Source organism: Ananas comosus, linkage group 1 (assembly GCF_001540865.1).
Source record: "Ananas comosus cultivar F153 linkage group 1, ASM154086v1, whole genome shotgun sequence".
Classification (NCBI taxonomy): domain Eukaryota; kingdom Viridiplantae; phylum Streptophyta; class Magnoliopsida; order Poales; family Bromeliaceae; genus Ananas; species Ananas comosus.
Window position 1 is genome coordinate 13,581,705 of NC_033621.1, and position 15,268 is coordinate 13,596,972.

The 15,268-nt window shown below is 36.1% G+C and overlaps 2 protein-coding genes across 8 annotated transcripts; both read right to left on the reverse strand.

Annotated features, from left to right (window-relative positions):
- LOC109707521 (magnesium transporter MRS2-F-like) lies at nucleotides 461-5,402 on the reverse strand. 3 transcript variants are annotated; one of them, XR_002215539.1, is made up of 7 exons: nucleotides 4,896-5,402; nucleotides 4,075-4,263; nucleotides 2,411-2,539; nucleotides 2,187-2,326; nucleotides 1,838-1,964; nucleotides 832-1,199; nucleotides 461-722 (listed from the first exon to the last, which is right to left on the reverse strand). XR_002215539.1 is itself a non-coding variant. In XM_020228844.1 (6 exons), the coding sequence occupies exons 1-6, from the start codon at nucleotides 5,292-5,294 to the stop codon at nucleotides 894-896; spliced, it is 1,290 nt and encodes a 429-aa protein (XP_020084433.1). In that variant the 5' UTR covers nucleotides 5,295-5,402; the 3' UTR covers nucleotides 461-893. The 3 variants fall into 3 exon arrangements, 1 of the variants encoding a protein (XP_020084433.1); XR_002215538.1 differs by having other exon boundaries at nucleotides 461-730; XM_020228844.1 differs by having other exon boundaries at nucleotides 461-1,199.
- On the reverse strand, nucleotides 7,628-13,366 carry LOC109715165 (pentatricopeptide repeat-containing protein At4g08210). 5 transcript variants are annotated; one of them, XM_020240060.1, is made up of 7 exons: nucleotides 12,930-13,366; nucleotides 12,783-12,835; nucleotides 9,336-11,567; nucleotides 9,126-9,215; nucleotides 8,892-8,961; nucleotides 8,621-8,728; nucleotides 7,633-8,547 (listed from the first exon to the last, which is right to left on the reverse strand). In XM_020240060.1, exon 3 carries the CDS (start codon nucleotides 11,438-11,440, stop codon nucleotides 9,338-9,340), a length of 2,103 nt encoding a protein of 700 aa, XP_020095649.1. In that variant the 5' UTR covers nucleotides 11,441-11,567; nucleotides 12,783-12,835; nucleotides 12,930-13,366; the 3' UTR covers nucleotides 7,633-8,547; nucleotides 8,621-8,728; nucleotides 8,892-8,961; nucleotides 9,126-9,215; nucleotides 9,336-9,337. The 5 variants fall into 5 exon arrangements, with proteins under 5 accessions (XP_020095656.1, XP_020095666.1, XP_020095649.1 ...); XM_020240067.1 differs by lacking the exon at nucleotides 12,783-12,835 and having other exon boundaries at nucleotides 7,628-8,547; nucleotides 8,621-8,713; XM_020240077.1 differs by lacking the exon at nucleotides 12,783-12,835 and having other exon boundaries at nucleotides 7,628-8,547; nucleotides 8,621-8,713; nucleotides 9,113-9,215.

The following is a 15,268-nucleotide window of genomic DNA, read 5'->3' on the forward strand; positions in this document are numbered from 1 at the left end:
CTAGAGAAGTATGTAGTGTATACTTTTTCGATAGGGTTGCAATTGTAATTTTATAGTATAAAAGAATAAAAAGTATTTTTAATTTTTTTTATCATTCTATAGGATAAAAATGATGTTTTTTAGTACTATATTACTAAGTCTGAGAATAGATGTTCAATGGAAAAACTAGAACTATAAAAGTGAAGCATCTAAAAAAATAGTGCGAATTAAAGGCAATCGATTCGAGCATAGGTGCACGTTTTGCAACCTGAACTAGCAAATTCTTTATTTAAAAAAAAAAAACATCAAAATGTGTTTCGCAATTTCATATCATTTCAAGTTGGAGAGTATCTCGACTTGCTAGATCATAATATGAAGCAAGATTACCGAGTTCATGGCCTCAGAAGCAGATATGAAAATGCATGGAGTCGAGATCAAACATTAGCAACCAAGTCATTAGCTTTTGATAAAAATATTGGCATACGACTAAAAGGTACTTGTTTTCTGTAGAAGATGATGGTAAGAAAACCTAATACTGCTTTATTTAACACTAAAAAATAAATCAAAGGATGGTAGCAGAGTTAACTAAAACTTCGACGATCCAATAGATGATAAACAGAGAGGAGCAGAAATTGAAGATATTTACATAGAGGGGGGCGGTGCAGCTGTGACAGAACATCCGGCAGCTCAGGATCATACGTAATCCATCCTCGGAAGCGACTTTATTGCGAACTAGTTCGGTACTGTTGCACTTCAAAAATAACTCAAGAGAAGAATTAAATTTGCGCTACTAATCATGTGGTCGAAGCCAAAAAAAAAGTCTTAATTGAGCGCTTCAAAAATCTCTATTACCCTTTCTGTTGGTGAAGCACCTTTTGATTTGAGATGAAATGAACCAAAAAGCGGACTCATCATCACTGTAGCAATCTGCTTCTCTTCCCCAGTATGACTGCTAAGATATAAAGCACCAAACAGCCGAAAGCAGACCACAAAGTGGTCTCCCAAAAGTTGATGTTGGAGGCTCTCTTCTGCTGTTCGGTCTCCGGATCCTTCATAAGCTCGATGTGGATATTCATTCCGAATAAACTCACGACCACGATGCCTGCCGTGGCCACCACGGTTGCGGTCGTGAGCATCACTCCCATCTGTAACAGTTGATTCTGCTTATCGTCCAGCATGATATTGATGTAGTCCTCGGTATCATCCACGTACTCCCTCAACTTTTTGATCGCATAAAAAGACACTGAGTAAATAACTAAGCCATTTACTGGAACGATATGCAAGCACTGAGATGTTATTGAACTTCAATTTGCGTAAGCCCCAAAATATCAGAAGGTGGAGGATTTATGTAGCCTCTTGTTTACAGAATTGAGTACTTCAACATTCACTCTTGTAGACATATATAAAATTTACGGTAACTTTTGACTATGTATTCTATGTAATAGTCTTTGTAAATTACACATTCTAACTGTACTCAAAGAATAAGCAAAAATTAATAGAAAATATAGCATAGTTTGCTTTTGTCCATTTATGCCGGTTATAAAGGAGATAACCCCATCGCCTTCAAATTTTGTAAGATAAACTTTGTATCTTCAGTTACTAGCTAACTCACTAATTGGGACTTCTATGTTCATTCCACTAGCTATAGTGAGTTATTAAGTGCATTGGCATGCTAAGTAGTCAAGCTTGACACATTATTAAGAATGAAGTACTACCATGAAATGCTTTGCTTCTTTATGACAGACGAAATTTTTTGTTTTGCTTTCGTCTGTTAGCTACTCCATCTAAAGCTGGTCAAATAAGTAATCAAACATTCATAAAGCAAATTAAATTGACGGAGAAGGAAAACACGTATTACGTGGGAGAGTTTGTTCAGAGTGCCTTCGATCTGCACAAAGTAAGCTTCTAGAAGCATCTCCAGCTCTTCAATGTTAGGCTTAATTCCGCCAATGCTTCCATTGTTGCTCTCTGTCTCATTCCTCTCCCTGTATAAAGAGATATATTATAGCAAGTCGCAGACACGATAAAGAGGCATATATTTGAACTTATCACTTCAATCGCTTCAATATAATTTACGCGCATGTGTGCTAACTTGTCACATAATATGTCTTGTCAGATAAACAAACCTTGTTCTTGAGATTATTATACATCATATTAGAAGTATAAATACGATAAGTCTATTGCAATCAACTAATTGATTCCTTTACCTATCCTCGTGCAAAGTATAAATATCAGAATCAACTCTTGACATAGATTCACCAAGTCCTTGACTAGAAATCTTCCTTGTCAAGTACATCTCAGCCATATCCGAGTCATCATCCAATAAATGCTCAAGTTCATCTCTCACCTATAGAAATATAAAAAGATGAAAAAAGGCCAGGTAAATTAACTATCAGCGAGTAATGTTAGTATAGCTTCAAACTCTTCTGACCTTCTGCACACGCCCTGATAGTGTGACCAAACGGCTCTTGATTTGTCTGACATGCTCAAGATTCAATGTGCTGATTTTTGAAGTCAACTCATCTAAAGCCGGATATGCCTCTTGTTCCAGTGTTGTTGTCTGATTACAACAAAAAAAAGAAGTAATATAATTATAGATACCTTCTTACAACCATATTGGAGGAGGACACAGATATAAGAGAGGGTGATTGAGAGATTGGATGCTAATAATGAAAACTCCATGTACCTCAAATATTGGGGGTATATTAGTTTCAGAAAGAATAAGAAGCCTATGTAGGTATGTATTTGCAGGTATGCACATGAGCATAGTATTTTTTGAAGATCAATATATGTATAGTCTGTATTTGTTGAATATTATTATACTCAACCAGAAGAAAGGAAACATCTATAAAAGATTATTATGCAATACCATGAGCAACTTTATCTTGCAGAATAGCAAAAACTCAATAATGACATCTCTTCTCTCCCACTTCACACCTCGAAACATACTGTTCTTATAGAGAGAAGGGCGCTTTCACACCTTCTTAACCTGAAATGGCTGAGGAGAAGAAAGGTTCCTTTAGAGGGTACTCCCGGGAACAAAGAAAAGGAGAAGGACTCAATCATGCCTAACGAGTTGTGGACTGCATTGGAACCATTTTTTCAACATTTTATTAATTCAACTGCATCAATGGAATCCAATGTAGCGTCGACGAGGATTGCTTTCTTGCCAGGGAGGAAGGCTCGGTCCATATCTTTTGGGGGTTGGAGGCCAGAAGAAAAACAATCAATAGATTGCAGGAGGGAATGGCTATGGTTTCAACTCTTGTGAGTTCAAATCTTTTCTTTGGTTCGCTTTCCCTTGGGCTCGGTTGCCCTTCTTTCTATAGTTAGCAGTGAATGAGACTGGGAGTTGGATTTCCGAGCGGAAAAAAGGGGAGAGCTCCCCGTTCCTGGTTCTCCTGGCTGTGAACCTGCATTCTTGGTGGGAGGCCGCCCCACGAGTTAGTTGCCCAAGCGCTCCAACAGAGGGCAGTCTACCACAAGATCGAGTTTGAGCCTCGTGTTTCGCAGTGACTGAGGGGGTCGAAGACCAAGAAGTAAGTTATTTATACCAAACATTCTTCTACCCGAGAATGAAAGAAGAAATAGGGCAGGAGGCATAAGGACTGGCTTTCTTGAAAGATAGTCCTTTATTTTCTGCTTAGCGCCCTCTCTCGGTCCCTTACTAATCACTAAGAAAGTCCACCCTCTAGGGGAAATGAGAGCGTTAATAAGTCAAATTGGCCATGGCCTTCTCCTGATTGTAAGAAAGTATGTGCACAAAACTATCTGTAAAAGAATATACTTAAATGTAGTATTAAAAATAGTAAAAACTTGTAATGTTATATAAATTTGCAATCATCCAACATGGGAACATGGGTTTACTTCCTAGATATATGCACAAATATGGAAGAAAAAAAGTCATGCCTGAAAAGCACAACTAAAACGCACAAAAGTATACAAAAACCGTAACAATTAGAAAATAAAAAACGGTGCAAAATGTGGTCCTCCATGTAGTCTAGTGCATAAAACAAAAATACATGCAAACAAAATCATCACATAGAACATAGTTTATCTGAAAATAGTCCAGGGGTGGCAATTCGAGGGATATACCTCAGATTCCAAGCGCCTACAAGCGGACTCAAGGCATACTTCAAGTGCCCTGAACTCAAAGGGCAGTATTTTGGTACTCCCAGATTTGTGAACAATCAAGCTAGGCAAACTGCTGCTTTTTGGCACTTCGCCCGGCAGGGTACTTTTCTGTCTACAGAAATCTGTTCCATGACCTGCTGGCAGCTCACCCTTCAAAATAATTTCACCATCAGTTTCACCACAGATAGTAACCAGAAAATTTAATCTGTACCCAAATGAATGACATGGTGTATATCTACTCTAAATTCATTGACGCTCGAACATTTTTTTGCTAAATTTCAGATTGTAATCAAATTAACATACTCTTGCCACCAGGAGAAAGGAAGAAAAGATTGGATACCAAATAGTTAGCTAAATTTTGGATTCCAAACTCTATTGAGATTTGTATCCTCTTCTGCACTGAAACATCTGCTCACCTTTTTCACTTCTACTTAGTTCTCTCTCTGTTTCTTTGCAACTCATCATTAATCATGGAAGTTTTATTTACTAAAAAGCGATTGGAGCTATTGAATATCACGAAATCAGTGTTAAATTCAGTAAGTTCACCAATTTATTTGACAAATAATCAATCATTTCAAAAACAATAATAATAAAGGGGTGTCGATATTAAAAAGAACAAAGTTTAGAGGGCAATCTCAAAATGTTCTACAGTTGAGGAGATCTCCATACGTGTTTAGCACTTCAATGGAATCAATGATTCCAACGACGTAGAATACTAATCTTGCTTCTCCCACAATGATTCCAAAGAGCATACTACGAGATTAAATTGTCGAAGAGCATACCATGTGGGGATTGCTTCCATGCGAATCGGTGATACGGGATTGGAGATCGCGAACGAAGGGGGCGACGATGGGATCTTTAGAATTGGGGATCAGGACCTCGGTGGCGGTGATGATCGCCTTGATGTGCTCGAGATTGATCACGATCGCGCGCTCCCTCCCGAGGATCGACGAGGGGTAGGAAAAGAGCGGGTCGAGAACCCTAAGGTCGCGCGCGGGGAGCCCCGCGCTGTCCATGATCGAGTGCTTCCCCACCTCCTCCACGTACGATCGCCCCGTCGCGGAGACGACGAGCCACTCGCGGCTCGCCGCCGCGCCCTTCCGCCTCGCCGCGGCGGCGCCGCCACTGGCCGCCACCGGCGGCGGCGGCGGATGCGGCGGCCCCGGATTCGAGGACCTCATCGCGTCGGAGGCGTGGGGCGCTTGTTACTTGGGGTTTCGACTCGGCGAGGGTTTTATAGGGTTTGAGAGAGAGAGAGGGAGAGAGAATGAGAGAGTGCGCGTGTTTCGAAGGTGGTGGTTTCGCGTTGAATGCATGCGAGCTTTTATTCTCTTCCGGGTGAAAATGTATGGTGGCCCCCTCAACTATACGACGTTTTCAAACGCATCCTTATTATATTTTTTTTGTTTGTTATAAAGAACTTTTTTTCGGTTTGGTATAAGTAAGAACCGGCTGTTATAGAATAGATATAAATTCATGTATAAATAAGAACTAAATGAATTTTACATTTGAATGAAAATTAATTTATTTTTAGAAATAAAAAAATTATATTTAAATAGATAAGATGAAATAAGAAAAATACTAGATAGTTATAAATAAAAAATAATAATATTATCTTTTTCTTTATATTAGAATTTGAATTTTTATATTTTATATTTATATTTTAAAATTTATAATTTTAACTTTTAAATTTTAAATTTTGAAATTAAANAATTTAAATATTTAAAACATCAAATTTTAAATTTAAAAATTTACAAATATTAAGTTAAAATTTATAATTTAAAATTATAAAATTTTAATTTTAAGATTACAAGTTATATATTTTAAAATTTAAATTTTAAAATTTAAATTTTTAAAAAATTAAATAGGGATGGGAATAGCTCCCATACAAGGGGTGGGATAACTATCCCACTCTTTAACAAGTTATCCCTTCTTATACCCAATTGCAAAAAAAAGGTGGGATAACTATCCCACCCCCCTTTATTCTCTAACCAAACGTATACTTATCCTGTCTAAAATTATAAAAGAAAATTCTATAACATGTGCTAAAAAAAATAAAATTAAATTAAAAAAATGGTCAGTTTATCTTTTTTAAATAATATTATATTATGGTAAATTGGTCAAGAAATAAAAATTTTTTATTTATTTTACTCGAAAGTATAGGAGCATATATAGGTTTATTTTTGACTTAAATCTTCACAATCCTCAGTAGCAAATGAGCCCTCAATCAAATATATTTAAAATTTTATTTAATTTATTATTTTACTAAATTTAATGAATTACACTATTTTCGAGCGTATAAAGCAATTAGGAAGTCACCGTCCAAACTCTAATTTTTCTTTTTTTTAAAAAAAAATTATGGATAGGGGTACAATAGTAATTTGGTTCGAGCTTAACTGTTTTGATGTGTACATTATTGGGTACAGCTGGAAGATACGTTGCGCCACATGGCGCTTTGTGATTGGGCTCCTAACAAAAGTCAACCCTCACAATTATTTTGTTTTGGTAAAAATAGGTCTCCAGTTTAATATTTTTGTTTATCGACAATTTTATCACATTGATTATTTTGATTTTATTTGATAAAAATAGTTAAATAAAAGAGTTAATAAGATTATCAAAAAAAATTAAAATAATTTAATTCTAAAAAAATGAAAAGTTAAAAAATATGCCAATAGGAAAAAAAAAAAAATAGGGTTGAGGAGGAAATTTTAAACCTAATTGCTGCTGAAATTAAACATAGGGTAAACTTCAAATACCACCTCTTTGATTTTACACTTTTTCACTTTAGTACCTTATAGTTTAAATAGTATCAATTTAATACCATGTGATTTTAATTTTTTCTTTTCGTTAATCACTTTATTAACTTTTCATTAAATCATATATAAAAAATTTTAAATAACTCACCTATAGTTTATAAGATATTCACTTTAGTACTCTTTAGTTTTAACTTTGTCACTGATTTAAGAAAAAAAAATAATGAAGAAAATAATAAAATAAAATAAAATAAAATCACAGGGTACAAAAATGATATACTTTAAATCACAAAATAGTAAAATGAGAAATTACAAAACCACAAAAGCGGTTTTTGAAATTTTCCCTCAAACATATGACAACACTTTGACTGACAACAAAAAAAACTTTAAAAATCCAACGGTTATAATGCTTGTTCGACTCTGCTGAAGCTTCAACAAAAATCATACTTAAATAAGAATATTTCCAAACACACTAATAATTATCCCGTAAACTTATTGTGGATGTAGAAGCAAAAACATGAACCTAAAGCTTTTACCTTCTTAAAGTAGACGCTTATTTTTGTGTTACATTTCAAAGCGTGAGTACTGTTGTTTTTTGAACAAGAGAAGTTTTTTCAAAAGCCAAACCAACAAAAAACATAGCATTTTTCCTCCTTACCCACATGTTCGTTGAGAGCCCCACGTGACCGTCACAACTTGGAATGTTATGGACTACAAAGTGTGCTATAATTTAAACCACAAATAATCTAAAATGAAGAGGGTAAGCTAAAGGTTTTCAAATTCATAATTATTATTCACATTAATATAAAACCCTCTGTATAACAACATGCGCAGAGTACAAAGAATCCACTAAGAAATAAGTAATGCAGGCGCATGAAAACAAAACAAAGCAAAACAAAACAAGCAACAAGAAGCTCTGCTACTGGACTCAAGACAACCTAGGTTCTTGTTACAGCCTTTATCCAGCATTCATTTCGGCCTTCCCCAATATTACCATATAGGGATGATTATCTATATACTCCTCAAAACTTCTGAAATATCTTATATATCCATACTTTTTTTTTTATTTCAAATAATACTCCTCGTATATTTTTCCGTTATTCAAAAATAATCCTAGTACCTATTAAGTCATCTCGAATTACACACAGATTAAATTTTTATCAGAGTTAAAAAGAAGTCAAAATACTTTTTTTGCCCCTAAATTAAGGATAAATAAGAAAAACTAGTGAAAATAGAAGGGTATATTTGAAAAGACTAAAAGTCAAAATACTTCCTTTGCCTCTAATTTACGGGGCAAATAAGAAAAATTGGTGACAATAAAATGGTATATTTAAAAGGGCAAAATAGTAATTCACAGAGTTAACGGTTGTTTCTAACAATTCACTAATTGAATTTAACTCTAAGAATATGTCTGAAATAATTTAGAAAGTTAAAGGGCATTTTGATATTAGCCTTTTACGAAGGGTAAATAAGAAAGTTGAGAACTTTTCAGGAGTATATAAACAATTGCCCCTAACATATAGACCACATACATAACTTGGTTCTATCTCTCAACTATAGATTCAGCTATAAACATGTCAAATCCAAGATTACTATACTATTGGAGTAGGAGCATTTTGCTACCCACAATTTTGCTGTGTGACAGATGCTCTTATGCCTGCCATGTTCGCAATCTCCGGACCTGAAACAACATCGACATCATTACTCATATAATGAGTGACAATATGGTATTTAAGTTTTTATCCAATGCTTACATTGCTTGCGAGTACATCGGCTCCATCTGAAACAGCAGCTCTTCTGCATCGATTGCAGCAGTCGTCGTGTCCTGCCCTTTTTGAAGTTTGTCGCTGCAAAATCAGAATCTACAAAATCTTCAAGCAATCAACATAGACGGTATGTGGAACAAGAAGAAAAATGGATAGTTGAGAACAAACAAAATATTGAAGGATTTTGAGAAGATCTGAAAATAAACATAACTAGCAGAATCTGAAAAAGGAAATAGCAAAAGTAAGAATGTGCTTGTACCAGATAAGCCATTCGACATGATACCAAAAGGAAATGGTGAATACGAATGCAGCTCTGCTATATGCCATTCCTGAATAAGCCATTTAGAAAAAGAAAAAACCATTACAAAAGGATAAATAAACCAAACCCATTAGGCAAAGGATACGAGTAAAAGCTACTTTCGTCATTTCAACAATTATTGTTCTGTAATAGTGAATTCTTCAGTTTGCTCCTCTGCTTACTATGTTTCTGTACCTGCTCCCCCTGGTTGCTGACAACAGTGATTCTTGCTTTTCAGCTTCTATTTGGCTTGTCGTTTATCTTAGCCGGACTGCTTGTTTAGTACTGTTGGAGAAAGCAGAGAAAGTGTTCAGGTATATACTGTATTAATTAAATTAATAAAAAAATCAAAATCAAATGTCTTGCAATTTAAATCTTCTGATTATAGCAAAGAAAGCACGATACCTTCAACCTGTTACCCAGCTCCTTCCTGCTTCCTTAGCACCCTCTTTTCTAATAATCTCCCTAAGGTTACATGAGACATCCCAGAAACCCATGCTTGCAAAAGCATTCGACATGGTGATGTAGCCACCTTTGTCCTGAGTAGGAATTGGAAGAAAATCTACTGAAAAAAGCCCAAAATCACTATTCTGACTTACCACAGAAGCACCAATCAAAGAGTTTCTTATATTTTCATTGGGTTCATAAGGCATATCAGAAATCAACTTCTTAGCCTCTTGTAATTTTCCAGCTCGACTAAGAATATCAACCATACAACAGTAATGATCCAAAGCTGGTCTTAATCCATACTCATTTCCCATTTTCTTAAAGATTTCACAAGCTTCCACGACCAAACCTCCATTTCTACAAGCAGAAAGAACACCGAGGAAAGTGATCTCACTGGGTCTTATCCCATATTTCAACATTTTTTCAAAAAGCTCTACTGCTTCTTTTGATTTGCCATTGTACCCACATCCCACAATCATCCCTGTCCAACAAATAGTATCTTTCTCGGGTGCAGATTCAAAAATTTTGAGACCATCCTCAATATGCCCACATTTGGAATACATATCAATCAAAGAAAAGATAGTAATGCTCTCAGAGTTCAAACCATTTTTTATTGTATAAGCATGGATTTGTACACCACCTTGAAACCATGCTAGAGAAGAACAAGCTTTAAGAATGTTCGAAACAACATAATGGTCTACTTCAACCCCTATCATCTGTTTAAATATAGAAAATGCTAAATGGTTTGATCCTTTTTTAACACAACTAGCGATAAGTCCAGTCCATGCAATTACATCCTTATAAGCTAACCCATCGAACAACCTGAATACATCTTCTAAATTTCCGCATCTAGCATAAAGATCAAGAAGGACAGTTCCAACAACATAATCCATATCAAATCCATCTTTTATGATAATAGAATGAATTTGATGTCCAAGTCTTATATTTTCCAAGTTGATGCATACCTTTAAGGTACTTGAAAGAGTAAATGCATCAAACTTGACACCAAAAGACCAGATCTCCATTATCAGATCAAGTGCAAAATTGTCATATCTATTAACAGCATATCCCGAAAGCATTGAGTTCATTAGAGCCGATCTCTCACAAACTAGTTCTTTGCAACTTAAATACCAATAGTATAACTTCATGGCATCATTAATTATTCCACAATTTGCATACATATCAATCAAAGAAGACCCAGTAAAGCAATTCAGCTCCAACCCACATCTAATAATGTAGCTATGGATTTGTTTTCCCATTTTCTCGAATCCAAAAATTCCACAAGTCTTCAATGCACAAGGAAAAGTGAAAGAATCAAGCATAAAACCCTTCCTATGCATCGTAGAGACATAATCCAATGCCTTCGGACTCTCTATCTGTGCAAACCCAGCGATCATAGTGTTATAAGATACGACATCAGGTTGGGAAATTCGATCGAATAAATATTCTGCACCATCCATATTACCTTCTCCACAATACCCAGAAATAATTGTGTTCCATGAAGCAGTATTAGTCATAAAAAACCCATCAAAAACTCTCCGAGCTTCACATAAACTCCCACATTTGATGTACATATCGAGAATAGCATTCATCAAGACAGTATCGCACTGCAGCTGCACTTGCAAAACACGTTCATGGATCCACCTGCCCAATTCAAGATCCCCAGCTAATGCACAGGCTTTTAGTGCCGCAGAAAATGTATACCTATTTGGCTCCTCCAAATTAGATTTCAACATCTGGGTAAAGACTGCGAGTGCCTTAGAAGGATTTCCTGAACGAGTATGAGCCGAGATCAAAGCAGTCCAAGAAACCACATTTCTTTCGGGCATTTCATCAAACTTTTTACGGGCATCATTGTAACACCCAAAATCAGTGTACATAGCAATTAAGTTGTTTGAAATATAAGTTTGGAGACCAATTCCGAGCTTAACCAGGTAAGAGTGAAGCGATTTGCCTCGATTAATGGCTAGGATTCGCCCACACAAGCGTATAGCCCTTGCTATTGCCTCAAGACCAAGAGGAGGGAAGAACCCAAATGGGTCTGCACTTACAATGTTTCTCATTGAACTTGAGAGATTCTAAGTGCTAAAAAAAAGGAATATCACGCATCTCTTACTGTGTCCATTACAACTTACGTCCTTTGTCTGCTGATGTATTATCACTTTGTTGATCACAGTCTAAGTTCGAATTCTGCAGAGAAATAAATTGAATTGGAGCCAAACTTTAGAAATTAGATTATTGAAATTTTTAAATTGAAACTCTACGGATGAAACTGTAATGAGAATATGAGAATCAAATTATATGAACTAAATTGTAACAATTGTTACAACTGTTATAATTGGAAGAATTGTGACGACTGGAACTTGGACCTTTCATAGAGAAAAACAAAAAATTGTACATTTGAAACTCGGACAACGAAATTGATATCGTATCAAACTTGAAGGACTAAATTCATAGCGAACTTGCTTCTTACTAAAGATTTTAGTTCCCTGCACAGTTACAACTATTTCTCATTAAATTCATAGAAAATACGCGTCTTATGTGATAATTTACCATAAAAACAGTTACTAGATTGTTCGTGAAATTTATAAACAGTACAAACATTACATAATCATAAATGGAAAGGGTGGATAAGCCTTGCATATATCAAGAAGTTGATTTAATCAGTATTTCACTTCTGTAGTGCGCCCCCCCCCCCCCACAAAAAAAAAGAAGGAAAAAAAAAACTACAGAATTTTTTGAGACATAAAAACAAACAAGTGGCGGCAATAGAAGATTGCAAACTTATATAACAAATAAAAAATAAGAAAAAACTAAGTACATGGATCAGGTTACATTACTTCAATGAGTAATTAAAAAGTATAACAAAACATAAGCCAATAAATTAAAGGAAAACATGTTCCGAGAACCCCACAACTATAGTTTATAGGCAATTTAGAAATAGGCCACTCAAATTTACTAATTTTTCTATTTTCATTTTTCACTTTGTTAATCAATTAATTAAAAAATTGTAAATTTAACGGTTCCATTACCTAATAATGGTTAATTTTACCGGTTTTATTCGCTAAAAAGTGATTAAAACTATAATTTGATTAAATCATGAATGCATATGATTGAATTGCCAATTTAATCGTCTAAATCCACTCAATTCCCAAAAATGAAAAATTATGTTGAGAGGGCCATCGTGCAACGGCATACATTAAACCCTAAATCCTCCGTATATATTACCTAAACAAAATCAAGCAACTCCCTTAGAAAATCAACATAGAGAAATAAGAACAATCACATCGCAAATACAATTGATGAGGATTGGCATAATATTACTATTATGAAGTATGAACTCACAAAATCATATATATATATATATATATATAGAGAGAGAGAGAGAGAGAGAGAGAGAGAGACATCAATGGCGGAGGAGAAAGAGTAGTAGATCTGATCACATAGAGTTGCGTATCCTAGAAAGATTAGGGGTAAGGGATGAGAGATGTAACAACCTGAAGAATAAAAGAGCAGAGTAGTTAAAAGGAGTAGTAAAGGTAGCAACTTTACGAGGTAAGGATGAAATAAGTGGCAGCAGCAGGTAGGTGAGGGAGCGAGCTCGGCGGGGTGAACCGACGGCAAGGGCGTCGAGGGAGACGAAGTGGGCGTCGGAGTGCCAGGGAGTCGGGGAAGACCTCGTCGGCTTGGGTGCCGATGCACACGGCAAGCATGAGCTCGCCGCCGCCGCCGCCGGAGGAGACCTTATCGCCCTTCTTGTCCTCGAGCTTGTACTACTGCGGGGCGAGGGGCACCTCGGTGAGGTCGAAGACGATGCGGCCCACGAAGTTCGCCTGGATGCGGTCCTTGGAGAAGGCGAACACCTGGTGCCACCTAGGGTTCTGGTTCAGGCGGAACTCCGGCGGGTCGACGGGGATTAGGGCATCGTCGGAGCGCATGGAGGTAGAGGGATCGAGGCGGAGGAGGGGAGCTCCGACCAAATCTATACTTCAGAGGTTGACGGATCGGGCGGCCAGATTTCCGGAGCGGGCAAGGATGGCGGACCTACTACCCGCCGGTTTGTGGGTTACGCGGAGGAAGCGCCCGCTAACCCGCATCCATTCACTAGAGCACTTTGGACCTGCCAAGCCCAGCCGAGGCCCATAAACCGTCCGAATTCAACCCAGAAGGCCCACAGTTCCATTTTTTACAAAATTGCTGTTAAGCCCTCGTAGGATAGTTTAATTGCAATTCAGTACAAGTTGTTGAGACTATATATTTAAAGAATGTAATAGTAAAAGGCATGAATGAAATGGATTAGCATCTTTCTTCTTCCCCAAAAATCCCTTCTTCTCTTCTCTACTTCTAACCCCATCCCTCATCTCTCTGTAACTCTCTCTTCCCCTCTCCATCTCTACCCCTACACCTCTATCTTTCTTATTTCTCTCAATTCTTATCTTCCCCACTATCTATCTATCTCCCTATCTCTCTATCTCTCCTCTTCGTGCCTCAGTTATCTCTGAATCTCAACCGGGGCATTACAAGAGATTAGGGTTCTGAAGATGGATCACTTGTTTTCAAGTAGAGGTGAAGTTGTAACCACCCTTGGATTTGGGGAGAGTGGTCGTCGCCATGGGAGGGGAGGAGAGAGAACGGAGACCTCTTTGAAGGTAGGGAGGAGCCGAGGGGAAGAAGAGTGTAAACGACGGGCACGTTCCGGTTTGAATCCATTAACCCGTTTTGGAAGGGAATTAATTAGGGAAAACTCCAAATACCACCCCTATGGTTCAGTGCTTATCATTTTTGTACTTTATGATTTAAATTGTACCACTTTAATATCTTGTGATTTTATTTTTCTTTTTTTTTTATTCCTTCGTTAACCTTTTCGTTAAATCAATGAGAAAATTAAAACTATAGAATAATAAAGTAAAAATTTCGTAAACTACAGAATACTAAAGTGAATATTTGATCAATCATAAAAGGTATTTTAGTTTTTTTTTCTCTATATATTACACAGAAAAATTAACGAAGAGAATAATAAAAAAATAAAATAAAATCACATAATAATACAGATAAGGGAGATATTTAAAGTTTTTCCAATTAACGAGGAAGGAGTTGTCGCATACTTGGTTTAAACATACCAACCTTACTACGATGTAAACTTGACATCCTAGCCACTTTGGGGTTTTACAAACCCTTGGATCAAGGGAAGTGTAAGATATACACCCTTATATGGGGTGTACAAGTAGCATTTATCTTATTTTATTAGATTGCATGTAATAGAAAGTGTCGTAATTATAAATAATTTATTTTAGTCGTATGCAGTTAAAAAAATAGTTTTAAAATTTTATCAATATATATATATATTAGGTGGTGAAATTGCCTCTAATGTTGAAATGAAAAATATTTTCGATTTCAAAGGTGATTGGGAGGTAAGTTTATTTTTTATTTAAAAATAGGGTAAACTTCAAATACCCCCTTGTGGTTTCATACTTTCTCACTTTAGTATTCTGTGGTTTAAAGTGTATCAAATTAGCCCCTGTGGTTTCGCACTTTCTCACTTTAGTATTTTGTGGTTTAAAGTGTATCAAGTTAGTACCTTGTGGTTTTATTTTTCTCTTTTTATTATCTATTTCACTAATTTTTTTCATTAAATCAATGACAAAGTTAAAATTAAAGGGTACTAAAGTGAATATTCAATAAACCTAGGTAGGATATATGAAGTTTTTTGTATATAGTTTAACGTAATATTAACGGAGGAAAAAAAAACCAGTGATAAAATTAAAACTAAAAGGCACTAAAGTAAAGAGTAAGTCTCCTGTACTTTTGAAAGTACGTAGACCTCCGTGCTTGTAAGTTATTTTCAATGATAGAAAATCCGATTCGACGATCGGCTCCGTTAAGTATAATCT

What these genes read in the sequence shown, in the direction of transcription:
- LOC109707521 (XM_020228844.1), bottom strand. Translation starts at nt 5,294, where the DNA reads ATGAGGTCCTCGAATCCGGGGCCGCCGCATCCGCCGCCGCCGCCGGTG. An exon ending in TATCAGGGCGTGTGCAGAAG is followed by an intron (nt 2,327 to 2,410) that starts GTCAGAAGAGTT and finishes ATATTTCTATAG; the next exon opens with GTGAGAGATGAACTTGAGCA. An exon ending in CTCTGAACAAACTCTCCCAC is followed by an intron (nt 1,200 to 1,837) that starts GTAATACGTGTT and finishes GCGATCAAAAAG; the next exon opens with TTGAGGGAGTACGTGGATGA.
- LOC109715165 (XM_020240067.1), bottom strand. Translation starts at nt 11,440, where the DNA reads ATGAGAAACATTGTAAGTGCAGACCCATTTGGGTTCTTCCCTCCTCTT.